Source organism: Squalius cephalus (assembly GCF_949319135.1).
Source record: "Squalius cephalus genome assembly, chromosome: 15".
NCBI classification, from domain to species: Eukaryota; Metazoa; Chordata; class Actinopteri; order Cypriniformes; family Leuciscidae; genus Squalius; species Squalius cephalus.
In genome coordinates this window covers 21,934,178-21,951,565 of record NC_137136.1, presented here as the reverse complement: position 1 = coordinate 21,951,565, position 17,388 = coordinate 21,934,178, and the positions used below count along the sequence as shown (strand labels likewise).

General features: G+C 41.5%; 1 protein-coding gene across 1 annotated transcript in view; it reads left to right on the top strand.

The window, feature by feature from the left end:
* The window catches only part of LOC307173060 (uncharacterized protein), a 74,997-nt gene that overhangs the window by 29,738 nt on the left and 27,871 nt on the right, over window positions 1–17,388 (top strand). The window contains exons 11-23 of the mRNA XM_079895864.1: window positions 184–345; window positions 3,530–3,697; window positions 3,967–4,152; window positions 4,286–4,441; window positions 4,566–4,698; window positions 5,581–5,652; window positions 10,888–10,996; window positions 11,216–11,286; window positions 11,365–11,504; window positions 11,864–12,082; window positions 12,202–12,253; window positions 12,559–12,648; window positions 12,805–13,011. Coding sequence (XP_079751990.1) covers window positions 184–345; window positions 3,530–3,697; window positions 3,967–4,152; window positions 4,286–4,441; window positions 4,566–4,698; window positions 5,581–5,652; window positions 10,888–10,996; window positions 11,216–11,286; window positions 11,365–11,504; window positions 11,864–12,082; window positions 12,202–12,253; window positions 12,559–12,648; window positions 12,805–13,011 — 1,765 coding nt within the window. The remainder of the gene's footprint in view (window positions 1–183; window positions 346–3,529; window positions 3,698–3,966; window positions 4,153–4,285; window positions 4,442–4,565; window positions 4,699–5,580; window positions 5,653–10,887; window positions 10,997–11,215; window positions 11,287–11,364; window positions 11,505–11,863; window positions 12,083–12,201; window positions 12,254–12,558; window positions 12,649–12,804; window positions 13,012–17,388) is intronic.

The window sequence follows — 17,388 nt, the reverse complement described above, 5'->3', positions numbered from 1 at the left end:
TTTGGCTTCAATATCTCGCGGAAAAGAGATTTCCCCTTAGCGTAAGATATTACGCAGTACTCGTTCCCTCTTCTAGAGAGAACCGAGGTTACGTTAGTAACCGAGTACGTTTTCACTCTATAATGGAAAACATTTTTCTGATGATTTTGGGATAGGGTAACACTGGTTTCTGTTTTTTATTAGGTCACAGTTCATCACCGAAATGGTTCACCAGCTGAAGATGTTCAAGTGAAGTTAGATGTCTCAAGCACCAAAGAAAAGTCCCTAAATATTAAAACTAATAAAGAGGGAATCGCATTTCAAAATTTCAATTTGGAAGGAACTCCACCTTCCATTTCAGTGAAGGTTAAACAATCAAAGAATAAAGTTTTTTTTAATACCTGTGAAGGCTGTTTCACACTGCTGGCAAAAGCAGTAGGTCTCATTCACTAACTGTGAGAGTGTATGAATTTGAGAGTGAAATCTGCATATGAACGTTTTCATGAACAAATCATGATTCATCAGTAACTTTTGTTCTAAAATTCATTCTAATTTGACATAATGTAACAACCGAAACCACTCAAATATAGCCTACTCTTCCTGGCCTTATATAGATCTTAGATCTGAGCCGCAGTGATGAGCGTCCAAGGTGGAGCCAGGTTGCTAGAGGACTGAGCCCAGGCGAGCTGGAGGGAAGGCAGAGCCTGACAGAGCCGAAGGGGTGGAGGGATGAAACGTAACTAATGGCCCGTAAATTAGTGGCACATGCAGGATGATGTTTGACCAAGGCAGAGCCGTAAGGATGATGGTCACAGGTCGAGCCTAGGGAGGGAGGAGCCATGGTGGAACCGGTAAGTCGTGTTCAGTGGCTGGACGCAAGGATCCTCATGACTGAGCAGAGCTGGAGACCAGAAGACCTGTGGTAAATCCACACAACAGAGTGGCAATGGAGTATAGGGGCTGAAGGGAATGAGAGGAGGTGGGGCAGAGGAACTGGCTGAACTGGGAAAAGGAGGCTGGATGGGAACACTGGAGTCACAGGAGACTTTGAGGTGGGAAAAACCAGCAGAGGCACAGGAGACTTTGAGCTGGGTGGAAACAACGGGCACATAGGAGACTATGTACTTGACGGAAGACAGCAGGGACTGGAGGAAAAAAAAATATCCTCTTTCAAATCATAATGTACAGAGGCCAGCTGAAGCTCACCCTCAAAGGTGGGAATTTGGGCAGGGCTTTCCTCCATGCCCTCATGTTTCACAAGTACTCTCACGGCATCACAAGTTGTAGCCGGCTCACGCACCTGGTCAGATCCTCAATGGGGCTCTGGGGTGTTGGCTCGCTCAGTCCTGGCTCTTGGCACTGGCACTGGCACTGGCACGTGCACCGTGGCAGGCTCAGGCCCTTTGTCTGTGGTGATCTCTGGCGTCATGTCCATGCAGCTAGCTGATGGCTGGCTGGGCTCTGTTTCTGGAGTGGCGCTGGTGATGTCGCCCGCAGGGCCGATAGTGAAAAAAAAAAAAACACACAGCAAGCAGTGAGGGAAGTTGGTGAGGTACGCCAGGTCTAAAAAGGTCCTTATGTGGTCCTCAAGGCTTTGCTCCACCAGCTCTAGACAGAGCTGTTGGGTGGCCGGCAAGTAGGCCTACATAACGAAACAAAAAGAAAATAACGCCACAAAAAATCTTGTCTTGGTCCAGTATTCTGTCACATATGACTGTATGAAGCGTACGACAAAAGGAGTATATGAACAAATACAGTCTTTATTAAATTAACAACAGAACACTGAGGAGATCACAGGAGAATAAATCAGACACAACCACTTTAACATTAACATGACTGGACATCAGAACGAAGGAAACTCAGGGCTTAAATACATAAAGGGATATTAACACCACTAGGAACAAGTGAAAACTCAATGAAAAACCTATGAAGATAAACTAGCATAGGGAACGTCTCGGTTACGTATGTAACCCTCATTCCCTGAAGGAGGAAACGGAGACGTCATGTTGGTGACCGACAAATAGGAATCTCGCTAGAGAGGATTCCTATTCACCGGTCACCGACATGAAGTCGAGAGTCACCAACTGACAGGGAACACAGACAAACAGGAACAGAACACAGAGAAAACAAAAACAAAACTGAACATAATCGTTACAATTGTACGATGTGCCGATAAATAAAATTTATCGCAAATTAATCACACATCAAATTTGGCTTAGAAATTTCCCCAAAAGATAATTTAAAATAAATTTAATTTCTAAATATTAGGTTAAATGAGAAAAACATCAAATAGACATTAGGCCAACTAATTAGGTCAACACCAGATGTGAAAAACCAGCACACACCATTTAAAAAAAAGGCTGTGTAAACACACAGATTATAGCCTATAAATTTACTCCAGAAACTAACTCTACGAACATGGAAAACAGTGATAGATGGGCATCTTAACCTTTGCACTGAGGAGAAAATCCAACGCGACGGAGGGGACCAAGGCAAACATGCTTATGTAATTTGCATGCTAATAACTTTTCATTACTGTCTACTTTCTAACAGTTCTTTGTAATAACTTATTAGACAGGACTGTTAGACATATCGTAAACTAATGAACACGGAGAATGCGAGCACTGTTTGTTTGCTCAGGCTCTGGCTGGCGTTCTCAGCGGCATAAAAAAAAAAGTAGTTCCTACTGGCGGTGCAAATGCAACCAGGAAAACGTTCCTATGGGAACCATTAGTTCTCGGGGAACCAAACTGGTGGTTAGAGAACTATCTGGTGCGAAAGCCCTTATTAAAAAAAGAAAAAAGCTTTAGAATGACATATTTAATTTGATTCAACAAGAAATTAATTACAAAAACTTTTAAGCAATTTTTTTCAGAAGCTGCATTTGAATTGGCATTTAGATATAGTTACAGACCATTTATTACAGCTCAGACATGGCGTAAATGCATTTACACTGCAATTAAATAATCCCATGAGACTCAAATACATGGGCATTTTGCCCAATATCGTGAATTTTAAGGGAATTCTAATTGCATTCTATAGGCTACATCACAAAGTGAGTTTTTGCCCTGCATCATGTATGTTACCAATCAACTGAATAAAATTTATGTTGACTTGGGTAAGTCTGGGGCGGGGTGGTGTGTTAAATTAGTTAATCATTTTAATGCATTAAATTAAAGAAAATGTCACAGAGCAGGGTTAGCACTGCTCTTTCCCCGCATTTTGCCACATTGCGGTGCCAACCTAGTACAGTTTGAAACTATGTGGTGTTAGAATGTTACAGCTAGACACTTAAAAAAAGGGAGCAAGCCGAAAGAAAGAGATTTTCTCAAATAGAACACTCCAAATCCTTTTTGTGATAAGGTAATCCAAAAAAAATCAATGCAGTTACAGTGTGTGAAACCCATTGCTGATATTTACTATTTTTACTATTATGTATTAAGTTACAACATACAATGATTTTGTGGGCGGTGTGAAACAGACCTAAAAAAAAAAAACTTTTAGTTACTATATTCTACTATGTACATTTTTGACTGATTAATTTCAACAGGCAACAGTGGATGGTTTCAAGTCAACAAAAGAAGTGCGCCCAAAGAAATCCACAAAGAACAGCTTCCTGTATCTGAGTGTGACTAATAAAGTCCTGTCATTAGAAGATTCTCTAGATGTTACATTTTATGTCAATGGCAATCCAGTAGAAGGGCAAATATATTACATGGTAAGTAATGTATTAAATGTTCCTTCTATTACATGTGGTGAAATGTCTAATGTTTTTAATACCATTGGTCAAGAATTTTTTTTTTCAAATGAACTCTCAGAAAACAATAATATTTTAATATCTTACAAAATTTTCCTTCTGTAGCACATTTATTTTGATTTACAGAAAGCATGTTTAGATATTTTTACTGCACTCGTTAGGATTTTTTTCATTAAGATTTACTATTTTATAAACCTCAGAACTCTTGAGAAATATGTGCATCTCTTCAGATTGTCAGCAGAGGCATGCTGAGAACAGCAAGCTCTGTTGCATCAGGTTCTGCAGTAAAAATATCCATCCGTATCAGCCCAGAGATGATCCCGTCCTTCAGAGTGATCGCCTTTTACTATGACACAGATGGTGACATCATTGCAGACTCAGTGTGGGTAGATGTAGAGGACAGGTGTGAAGGAAAGGTAAGCAGACACTAAAATGCTTTTAAAATATTTTTAACTGCTTACAATGTTTTAGTAACCTTATGTCAAAATTATACAATACAGTAAAATATTGCCAAATGTTTACAGTTCTGCTTTCCCATCTCCTGTTTAGCTTGAGATAAAACTGAATGGCAATCATAACTATGAGCCAGATGATTCAGCTGAGCTTGACATTGATGTTGGAACACAGAATGCAAAAGTGGCCTTACTTGTTGTGGACAAAGCCATTTACGCCCTGGGTTCTCAAAACAAACTCACTCCAAAACAGGTGTGTTGCACTAACTAGCACCTATAGGTTTCTGAAAAATCAGACATAGACCTGCATATAAGATAAACCCAAATTTGTCCTTGAGTTTTTGTTCTTGTACTGTTTCTCATTTTCCTGTGTGAAGGTGTTCACCTCCATGCAGTCTTATGATCTGGGGTGTTCGTATGGCGGTGGAGAGAACACAGCTGCTGTTTTTAATGACGCTGGTCTGGCCTTCATCTCACACTCGACCACAATCCGTTCAATGATGAGAAAAGGTGCCAAATGATGCTGTAGAAAATTAGCTCAAAGGGGAAATATCAATAATTAATCATAAATTATAATAATTAATTACAAATATTTGGATCAGTTAATTGAATTAACTTGATGTATCAGAATTAACATTACAATCAGTTAACCTGCTCATCCAGTGAACACTCTATTTTGGCTGTCTATCAAAAGTTACAAATCTTTATTGTCAGATTGGTACAATGAAATTGTTATTTTATTATGTCCTCACGAGAAAAACAGGGTAGAAGGGAAACAGACAATACATTACAAGAATATACAAGCATATATGTAAAAGGACAAGGCAATAAAACATAGAAAACATCCCTTGAATGACAAACCAGGAATAATCATTCAAATGAATAAGAAATGGCAATTATATGTTCTGTGTGAATAAAAGAAAAAAAGTCTTTCACATTATAATGTTGCAGTGCAGGTATCGATAAATCACCATTAGAATTTAAGTGTTGAGTGTCTGTGTAAAGTTGGTATTTGAATTGTCCACGACTATCAGTTAAATGCAGTATGAGGTAGTGCAAAGTCCAGTAGGTAAAGTGCAGAGGGGCTTATCTAATCCTGATGGTCCAGGTGGAAGTGGCAGTGGGTATAGACTGTTCCGGAGCCTGGGTGTTCTGGACGCAGTGCTCCTGTATCACTTGCCGGACTTCATGAGGATGAAGAAATTGTGGGTGGTATGAGTGGGGTCAGGGGCGCAACTACCCAGTGTCAGAGGGGTATGCAGCAACAATTTTGATGTATTTTGTTTTCAATCAGTGCTTAAAAATAAACAGACTGGTACTGTGCTTATTGCCTTTACATGAAAAGTTTGTTATAATATGGAAATAATATTTTCCAATTCATTGTACTTCCAGGTTTCAGCTGCGAGTCTGGTTTTAGGCGCAACAAACGCTCTACATATATTCAAACAGAAATGACTAAAAAAGGTATAGTATTGTCAGCTGAATTTTTGTTTACCTTTTGTATCAATTATCAAACCTCATCTGAGTTATTTTAGGATTTTATTTATATAGTATTATATTCTTAATATTTTTCATTACCTTTTATTTGTATATTTTCAGTTATCATTTAAACTTTTAATCATTTTTTTTTTTCTTATTTTCAGTAATTGTATTGCTTCAGCTTAAAATGATTTATTTAATTTAACTGCCAAGGCAACATTTAAAATTTTCATTTAAGTTTTTTATTAATTAAGTTTTTGTTTTTCATCTAATATTTATATTTTATTTTATTTCAGATTTATTTTAATTACCAAAAAAAACATTTTAATAGTTTGTTTTAGTTGTAGTTTCACAACACTCATGTGTATAGATGTTTTTTTCTGCCACGGAATAGAAAAAAGTCAGAATTGAATTTTTTTTTATTCCATGGCGAAAATAAGTTTTCATAGATATAAGTCTCTTTTTAAACTGAATTTTTCAAAAGCTGTGTAGGAGCTAACACATTGCAAGTAACGTGCATTATGTAATTACTTTTTGAAGTAACAAATGACTTTATACATTTACATATCAAAATTTGAGTAGCTTTAAAAAAAGGAATTCACAATACCTTTCAGTTTAATTCATTTGCTTAAAAAAAAGGAACTTGGTTAAAAAAAAAAAATGAAGTGTGGGTTAAAAGGCAGGCTTACAATACACGACATTTGGCTGGATTTTGCTGTCTGCAACAAAAACTCCGGACCGTGGCCAAATCTGTGCTCGCTGCGGTCGCTGATGCTTGTCAAATAAGAGCATACACTCACCTAAAGGATTATTAGGAACACCTGTTCAATTTCTCATTAATGCAATTATCTAATCAACCAATCACATGGCAGTTGCTTCAATGCATTTAGGGGTGTGGTCCTGGTCAAGACAATCTCCTGAACTCCAAACTGAAAGTCAGAATGGGAAAGAAAGGTGATTTAAGCAATTTTGAGAGTGGCATGGTTGTTGGTGCCAGACGGGCCGGTCTGAGTATTTCACAATCTGCTCAGTTACTGGGATTTTCACGCACAACCATTTCTAGGGTTTACAAAGAATGGTGTGAAAAGGGAAAAACATCCAGTATGCGGCAGTCCTGTGGGCGAAAATGCCTTGTTGATGCTAGAGGTCAGAGGAGAATGGGCCGACTGATTCAAGCTGATAGAAGAGCAACTTTGACTGAAATAACCACTCATTACAACCGAGGTGTCAGGATTACACCCTCAATCAGTCCTCAATCACCGTCATCATTCACTCCGCCCACTCGTTCACAATCACCAGAGTTCTAATCACCACCACCTGGATCCCATCACCAGCTCACCCTTCATAAACTGCACTCACCCCTTCAGTCCTCGTCTAGTCTCGTCTCTAAATGGACACACAGACTCACCTCTCTCATCCCGTTACTTACCTGTATACCCGACCTTCTTCAGCCTGCTGTATTCCGCTCCAGATCCAAGTCATCGTCACCTGCAAGAGAGACATTGTTACTTTACAGCTAAGTCTTCCTAAACTGTATATAATCTGCTTACTCACCGTTATCTCTGGAACCGATCCATTCTGCTGAATAAATCACATTATATACTTACCATCCTGTTTGCGTCTTGTCTGAAACCTGACACGAGGTATGCAGCAAAGCATTTGTGAAGCCACAACACGCACAACCTTGAGGCGGATGGGCTACAACAGCAGAAGACCCCACCGGGTACCACTCATCTCCACTACAAATAGGAAAAAGAGGCTACAATTTGCACGAGCTCACCAAAATTGGACAGTTGAAGACTGGAAAAATGTTGCCTGGTCTGATGAGTCTCAATTTCTGTTGAGACATTCAGATGGTAGAGTCAGAATTTGGCGTAAACAGAATGAGAACATGGATCCATCATGCCTTGTTACCACTGTGCAGGCTGGTGGTGGTGGTGTAATGGTGTGGGGGATGTTTTCTTGGCACACTTTAGGCCCCTTAGTGCCAATTGGGCATCGTTTAAATGCCACGGCCTACCTGAGCATTGTTTCTGACCATGTCCATCCCTTTATGACCACCATGTACCCATCCTCTGATGGCTACTTCCAGCAGGATAATGCACCATGTCACAAAGCTCGAATCATTTCAAATTGAACATGTCAATGAACATGACAATGAGTCCACTGTACTAAAATGGCCCCCACAGTCACCAGATCTCAACCCAATAGAGCATCTTTTGGATGTGGTGGAACGGGAGCTTCGTGCCCTGGATGTGCATCCCACAAATCTCCATCAACTGCAAGATGCTATCCTATCAATATGGGCCAACATTTCTAAAGAATGCTTTCAGCACCTTGTTGAATCAATGCCACGTAGAATTAAGGCAGTTCTGAAGGCGAAAGGGGGTCAAACACAGTATTAGTATGGTGTTCCTAATAATCCTTTAGGTGAGTGTATAAGAGACGTGATCTGAGACTGTGATATTTTCAAACCTCTTTGATATTATCGCCACGTGATCTTGTAGTGTGAGCGATGGAACAACATGGTAAAGTGCTTGTGCTCAATGATATCGTGCACGTTAATATAGGCTATGAATGCAACAATTTGATCATAACTGTTTTATCATAATAAACTAACAAAAAATATTTTCAAATGTAAAGAAGTGGTCTTTGCATATAATACTTGACATTATGATACATTTAATTTAACATCAGTTTTTGCTTAATGGACAGCCAGCCCACATGTATTTCTGCCCAATTTTCTTTTTTTGTCTCACCTTTTTTCTGCACATATGACTCAAACAGCGAGCATGAGCTGTTCCTTGTGTCATGCCGAATCCATGGATACCGATTTTGCCAGGATTGGATGTACCATGTGTCCGCCATTTTCAATTTAGTCATAAATTGCAATATCTTTTAAACTATTTGACATATCTTCACAAAATTTGGTAGGGATCATCAACAGCATGTCCTGAAGGTACATACAAAGTTTTAACAGAGCACCATCTAGTGTTCAAGAGATATAAGTTTTTTTGCAAAAACGCTTATAACTTTTGAAAACATTGTCCGCACAGAAATGACTGAATGGATTTTGGATTCTTCGCTACCATTCACGAGATATTCGTCTCCAAAGTGGACCTTGCCTGTATTTGTAGCCTTATGCAAGTTAGCTTAGCATGCTAATTGGTAATGCTTACCAAATGCTATTCTTTCTAATGTGGTTCTTCAGCTATCAAGCTAACCATAAGCTACATTAGCATTAAGCTAGTTTAGCATGCTAATCTGGTTAACATGCTTTTGTGTGAAGCCTCTCCTCTGCAACTTGGTAATTCAGCGTCAACTGAGTGTCGCAAGCTGCTAAACCACGTGCCACAAACCCCGAACCATTCCGGTCGTGGGTTCGAATCCTGTGTGGCACATGCCCAGAATGCAAGAGGTACTGTAGCCAGAAGTGGTGCAAAAGTTGCTTCAGTTCCAGTCATGGTGTCTATCTTAGAAGGAACTCAATAAATGAATACCTCTGATTCAAAAGCCTCTAAAAGCAACCTCTGTCAAAAATGAGATAATAATATTGAGTGAATGCTCTCCGCACATAGTATACGTTCATCAAATACTTTTGACTTCAAACTCACTAAATCCCAACCTCAGCCCATTGAGAAATGCAGGTACTTGGGTAGAAACCAAAACATAGGAGCCTGATAAAAATGTTAATATTAAACAAAAACTTTACACAGACTTAGAGGATTTAGCATCTGAAATCTTCAAATATAAAAATTTGTCATTTTGAGTTAATTTCATCTTTAACTCGCCACTTTGGCGAGTTGAATTTTATATAATTTGCAATATATAATACATATTTCAAATCTAGTCTTTTAAAAAGGTATCTGAAATAATAAACTAAGTGCAATCAAGTGTTGTCAAAAATATAGATTTTTCGATACATATCAATAATTAAATATCTTAAACTCTTCCGCAGGATACACAATACCAGCTGCACATTCTCTCTCTCTAATCTCTCTGACAGCAAGTATACAAACCTGCTTCCCTTTACTCACTTGTTTCATTTGCTCTGGATGAATATTGTTGCTGTTACAAAGCTTGAATTTCGCAGAGGGATTGCACGTATTGAGCATATTTTTAATAATTTCCATAGATTTTGTGCTCAGACCCAAAGTGCGTGCACATAAAGACAAGTATATTGGCTGTATAAAAAGTATAATGGGTCCGTGCGTCAGGTCTTAAAGCAGAGGTCTTCAATCCTGCTCCTGGAGGGCCACTGTCCTGCAGAGTTTAGTTCCAACCTGCTTCAGCACACCTGCCTTTGAATACTCAAGCAATTCTGAAGTGCTTGATGAGCTGATTCAGGTGTGTTTGATTAGGGTTGGAACTAAACTTTGCAGGACAGTGGCCCTCCAGGAGCAGGATTGAAGACCTCTGTCTTAAAGTGGCAGCAGCCTAATATAGTCTACCGGCTGCCAAATTACGAGACAATATTTGAATGATCTATATGGTACTTTTTCCCCATGGTATCAATGTCAAAATTGTGGCCAGTGAAAATGCTGAGTGGCTAGTAACTTTGGAAACCACAACAGCAAAAAAAGTTAAATATATTATGCCCCTTTTCACAAGATAATATAACATAAATAATAATATAAATCTATGGTGTCCCCAGAATGTGTCCCCTTTTCACAAGATAATATAATATAAATAATAATATAAATCTATGATGTCCTCAGAAATTATGCTCAAAATACCACCCAGATCATTTATTATAGCTTGTCAAATTTGTATTTTGTGTGTGTCCCTTTAAATGCAAATGAGCTGCTGCTCCCCGCCTCCATTCAGAAGATGGCTGAATCCTTTACACAAGCTTCAGATACTCCGGCAATAACAAAAATGCGAAGATCCCCATAGTCGCATATTTAAGCCCTTATGTGTACATGTTACTTTGTCATATATTGAAAAATGTTATGCTGTTTCCACGCTTCCATGTTCCACATGCCAGGCCCATTGTTTTTTGTCAAGTTCATAGTTTATGTTTTGTTTAATGCCAGGATTTAGTTTGTTTGGTTTCATGGTTTTGGTTCTTCACCATTGTCTTCGTCTGCTCCATGTAAACTATCATTACACAAAGGCTTTTGTAAATTAAGCTGTGCCACAATCTGTACAATGAAGTAATCAAAACAAAAACAATCAAAAAAAATTCACAAATGATTCACCAATATTTAATCTCCCCAGGTGCTGATTTTGAAGATGAGGAATTCTTTGATTTTGAAATACAAACATTTCGCAAATACTTCTCTCCAAGCTTTGGGTTTAAGGAGATGGATGTGAAAGGAAAAGATAGGTGAATAGCTTCTCTCTCAGTTACTAAAAAGTAAGAATATATAAATGTTACATTTAAGTCCATAATATGTGAGAGTCTAAGGCAAAAAGTGCTCACTTTTACATTATACATATAGTTATTACAATTTAAAATGTTTCCATTTTTTAAAAAACAGTCTCAAGTGTTAGTGTTTACAAAGGTCTTGTATAATGATGTAATTGCACCAGTTCTTTCTTCCAGACACACAATCCATTTACCCCACTCTATCACAACATGGGAGATCCAGGCTCTCAGCTTATCTCCATCCCATGGTAATTTTCCCCTTTCACTGCTATCAAATTTAATTTAAATCCACCAAAGAACAAAACTTCTACTTTTATTATTTACAGGATTTTGTGTGATAGAGCCTGTTGACCTTCCAGTATTTAAGCCGGTCTTTATATCCTTGAGGCTTCCCTATTCGGTCAAACGCTTTGAACAACTGTCTATAGGTGTGGTGATCTTAAATTATGGAACGATGAAAAGAGAGGTTTGTTTCAAATTCACTGCACTATCGTACCACTTTGGTATTTATATATTTACAGAAGATACATTTTACTAGTGCTTAAACTTAATATTTATATTTATTATAAAATTAATTAATTCACTGAAACTGTAAAAAGTTGCTGTTAGTAATTTAATAGTAAAGTAATTTATTTCCACCTGTCCTTAAAATTGACTTTTATTGGTATAGTGAAGTTGGTTCAGTCATATGATAATTGCTTTAAATTAAACCAAATGTAAATCATCATAAGAGTACTTGTTACAATATACATTGTATATTTTAATACATTACAAGACAAATTTGTTCTGAGATTAATATATGTTGTTTATCACTTTCCTGATCAGCTTGTTGTGCAAATGAAGAAAGTGGATGGTCTTTGTTCACCTGGGTCAGCATCTTCCTCTTCCACTGTCAGAATCAGTCTGGAGCAAAAGTCATCTCAAACTGTGACTTTTCCTGCTGTTCCCATGGTAACAGGCCAAATCCCTATCACTATTGAACTTTATGAAGATGAAAAAGAAAAAACTAAAGTGGCTTCTGCTCAAAAGATGCTCCTGGTCATGGTAAGGGGAAGTGAAATATAAGAATACCCAAATTTATCTCATATCCTTTGTTGTTTTTGGAACAATTGGATTTCAGTGATTCTAAAATATATTCTTTTGTCTTTCTCTTCATGTCTCAGAATGAGGGAGTGGAAAAGAGAGAAGAGCAGACTTATTTTTTTAATCTGGATGGTGAGATTTGTTAGCTTTCATTTGAACACCCAGTCACACTTTTGAATACTGTTCTGTAGTTACGTATTCCTGTGTTGTTAGTCATTACTCATTTGTTCCTGTGTTGTTATTATTTAATAATAGAACACTATTCTGAAGTGTTACCAATCACCCATTACAGATATACACATATTTTGGCAATTTTTTTTTTTTTTTAAAGCTCTGACAAAGTTTGTGACATTGTTTATAAATACGTTATATACGCATTTATACATGTGTAATATACCTGAAATACCTGATGTAAATACCTGAACTCTGCTCATCAGGTAGAAGTGACCGGCAGTTGTTTATCGATGGATTTTTCCCAAACAACACTGTCCCTGAAACGGACGTCAACTTGTTTGTCAAACTAGAAGGTCCAAAGCAACATATTTTTAAAACTTAGTTGTTGTGAATGCTGTCAAATTCTCCATTTTTTATATTTATTATTTATTATCACTTATTGGGTAAGGTCAACCCCATACTGTATTTATTGTGTTATCTTAGATTTAACTAAAATCTTTTGAATGCAGAAGTAGTATTTTTCCAGTCCACTGCTGTTCCGTTACTCTCACCATCCAAAGTGGAAAATCTGATCCGTGCACCGAAAGGCTGTGGAGAGCAGACTATGATCTTTATGTCTCCAACTGCCTTGGCAGTCCGCTACATAGACAAAACTCAGTGCTGGCTGAAACTGGAAGCAGGCTCCAGAGACAAAGCAATGGATTTCATTGAGCAAGGTTTAGTGTACCTGTATGCCACATTAGAAAACATAAAAATACAAATAATAATATATATATTATTATTATTTTTAAAATATATATTTTTTAAATGACAGTCCAATGGACCTTGAGTACATGCCATTTTAACAAAAATGTCAAAACACAGTCTTTAAAAAAATGTATTTACATTTTTCATTAAAGGGGTCATATGATGGTTCTAAAACGAACGCTATTTTGTGTATTTGGTTTAATGCAGTGTGTTTACGTAGTTTTAGGTTAAAAAAAGTAATTATTTTACACATACAGTACATTATTGTTGCTCCTCTATGCCCCGCCTTTCTGAAACACATCGATTTTTACAAAGCTTCTCGTTCTGAATAGCGCGGCGTGCTCTGATTGGCCAGCGATCCAGTGAATTGTGATTGGCCTGAAATCCCTAAGTGTGTGACAGAAATGTCACACTCCTTACCATTTTTGAAACATTAGCTCCCAAAGCAATAATGACAGGTGATAATGTCGGTTCTACCTTATGATCAATTTGAGCCCGAATCTGATCCGGAAAATGCAGATGTCCAAGCTGATCGATCAACTTTGCCAGCACGACTGGACCAGATCGTATCAGATTGGTAAGGTTTTATTTCATTGGGGACATAATTACTGATTATAATGACTTGTACTGTCTTCTTACGCGTCGTGCCACGCTACGGGGTGTGAGAACGCTATGTAAACATAAAACTATGTCTGCATTTGTGATTTGTAGAAACGACAAGCAAGCGCTACTCTATACTGCTCAAAACTCACGTTTGAATAGTCAGTAGCAAATTCTTAAAATATTAAACCATACTTAGAGGCTGTGTGAGTCAGAAGTGCCAGAATGTGCATGCAAAGATGCATGCATGATGACTTTTTAGAATCAGCCTTTGTGCACAGCTGGCCTTGTACTCTTGCAGGTTCTGGAAACAGTCCACCGAAAAATGCGCTGCACACAGTCGAAAATTTTAGTTGTACTGTTCTGGAATAGCGTTTTAAATAATGCTTAAACACAGTTCTCTTACGAGAGGTCTCTCGTACTGCGTAATATCTTACGCTAGGGGAAAACTCTTTTCCGCGAGATAATGAAGCCAAAAAATATCCTTAATTTTGAAATAATGTAAAACGCATTGCGGCAGCATGCAGACATAGGCAAGACGGCTCGCGCGCCTATTGGCTGCCCTGCGGCAACTGCAGCAGCCTATCGAGAGAGGCCCTTCGTGACGTCAGATCCAATGAGGGCGCTTTGCGTCCACTGCGTCACGTCCCGCCGAAACGGGCGTGGCTAGGGCCTATAAATACGGCTCGAAGGCTGATAGAATCTGATTTTTCATCTCTTCAGCGAAGCTCTCGCATCGCTGGATCCGGAGAGGAAGAAGCCGCGCCGTTGAAAAAGCCTTCTGCGGGACGAGCCTTCGCATCTGAAGCCGCTGGCCGACAACTCGCCGCCTTCAGTCGCCGTTCCTGCTACGCTATCCGGTGTATAATATCCTTTTCTCTGCTAGTGTGTGTTCGCCGCCGCGACGCACACTCCTTTCCTAAAAGAGCCGAGCGTCTTTATCAAGATGCCTTGCACCTTCTGTGGCTCGTGCCGAGCCCCACTCAGCGACGGGGACCGCCATGTCATCTGCGTTTCCTGCCTGGGTGAGGATCCTGCAGCTCTCGCGATCGCTGACGGCGGCTGCCCTCACTGCAAGCTATTGCCCATGGTGACTCTGAGGACTCGCCTGGCATCCTTCACCGAGTCTGCACCTCCGCCCGCTGCGGTGCCGCGCCATAAAAAGCGCCGTGCTCAGCGGGTCCCGGAACCTCCTCCAACCCGTGGAAGCTCGCCGGTTCGCCCCCCAGCTTCTCCGCCTGCTTCGCCTGAGTCTCTCACTGCCGGACAGCGGTCGCCGCCTGCTGCCGCTTCCGTCATGGATGACGACGAAGAAGCCGCATCTGTGGATGATGACAGCTGCTCTATCCTGGCGTCGGGCAGTGAGGATTGGTCGAGCTCTGTGGATCTTGCCCCCTCTGCTCGCGAGCCTGCCGGGAAAAGGGCCAGCATTGAAGCAGAGCTGATGCGTCTGCTCACGCAGGCCGTAGCGAGCCTCGGCCTTGAGTGGTCTGTGCCTGCGGAACCTGTGCACAACCGGCTGGATGGATGTTTCCTGCAAAGGGACCGCGTCTCGCAGTCTTCAAGACTCGCGCCCTTTCTTCCTGAGCTTCACGAAGAAGTCGCGAAGTCCTGGAACGCCCCCTTCTCAGCCAGGGTCCGTACCTCTGTTTCAGCAGCATTCTCCGTGGTGGACGGTGCTAAACACAGAGGTTACCTTTCTCTTCCTCCGGTGGAAGAAGCTGTAGCGGCCCATCTTTGCTCGCCCTCTGCTGGACGGCGTGCCAAGACGGCGCTACCTTCTAAAGCTTGCCGCACGACTTCAGCCATGCACAGCCGCGCTTACACCGCCGCTGGACAGGCTGCATCTGCGTTGCACTTGATGGCCATTTTGCAGATCTTCCAGGCCGACCTTCTCCGTAAGCTGGATGAGGAAGGACCGGAAGCTATCAGCATGCCAGACTTGAGAAGCGCCACGGACCTGGCTCTTCGCGCCACTAAGTCCGCTGCACAGGCCGTAGGGCGGATCATGGCTTCTTTCACCGTAGCGGAGAGACACTTATGGCTCACGTTCTCTGAGATGCCGGACTCTGAGCGCTCCGCGTTTCTCGACTCCCCCATCTCTTCTACCGGCCTCTTTGGATCATCCGTCAAGGATTTCGCGGATAGATTCGCTGAGGTGCAGAAAATGTCACAGGCCATGAAGCACTTTTTGCCTAAGCGCTCCAGCTCTGCGGCAGGCTGCTCTCGACAGCCGTCTGCTCGAAGCTCCCAGCCGCAGCCTCCGTTCGGACAACATATCGGTGGTGGCCTATATAAATCGCCAAGGAGGTATCAGGTCCCGAAACCTTTACAGGCTGACGGAGCGCCTCCTGGTTTGGGCTCACGTGCCAGGCCACCTGAATCTGGGACCAGACAGACTGTCCAGAAACAATGTTCTGGCAGGAGAATGGTCCCTACACCCACAGACAGTCCAACTGCTGTGGAAGACATTCGGCAGAGCAAAGATAGACCTATTTGCGTCTCAAGAAAACGCTCACTGTCCGGAGTTTTTCTCCAAAAGCAGGGATGCGCTGGCCCACGTCTGGCCCCGCTGCCCGCTCTATGCTTTTCCCCCCATCACGCTCCTGCCTCAAGTATTAGAGCGAATGGGAAAACGGATGCTCAGTGCTACTTGTGGCTCCATTCTGGAAGAACCAGGCTTGGTTCCCAGTTCTGATGCAGCTGACAAGCACTGCCCCATGGCCAATACCAGTGATGAAGGACCTTCTCTCTCAGGCCAAGGGCTCGATCTGGCATCCTCGCCCAGAGCTGTGGTCCCTACATGCGTGGGCCATCAACGGGTACCCACTAACCTCCCGGTGGGAGTGTTAAACACGATCACGCAGGCTAGGGCCCTGTCTACTAGACGGCTCTATTCCTCGAAATGGTCTGTGTTTTCTAGCTGGTGCACAGCTTGTGGCATATCACCACCAGACTGCGGGGTGACGGAGGTCCTCTCCTTCCTGCAGGAGCTACTGGATAAGGGCAGAACCCCATCCACGCTCAAGGTCTACATGGCGGCCATAGCGGCGTTTACTAAACCGACGCTTGGCCAGTCACTGGGGAGAAGCGATCTGGTCATCCGCTTCCTTAGAGGAGCTAGGAGGCTGAATCCTCCCAGACCTCCCTCAGTCCCCATTTGGGACCTTTCTACAGTTTTGGAAGCCATGAAAGTTGCCCCATTCGAGCCAATCCATTCAATAGATATCAAACATCACTGTCTTTCAAGACAGTGTTTCTTATGGCTCTCGCTTCGGTAAAGCGTATAGGGAACTTGCAAGTGCTCTCAGTGAGCGCGACGTGTATGGAATTTGGGCCAAATGACTCGAAAGTCATACTCAAACCAAGGCACGGGTACGTTCCTAAATCCCTCAACACACCGTTTAGGGCTCAGGTCATTTCCCTGTCAGCCCTGCCGGTCCATAATGAGGAAAAGGACGCAAGCTTCCTTTGCCCGGTCAGGGCATTAAGGGCTTATGTGTCTCACTCGACCGTCTTCAGACAGACAGAGCAGCTCTTCGTTTCGTTCAGCGGACGTTCTAAGGGACTAGCTGCGTCGAAACAGAGTCTATCCAGGTGGATAGTTGATGCTATAGCGCTGGCTTACACTTCTAAGGGCCTGCAGTGCCCATTGGGTGTCAGAGCGCACTCCACAAGAGGCATGGCCTCGTCGTGGGCTTGGTCTAGTGGGACTATGTGGAACACTGTTTATATGATTAGCTCCT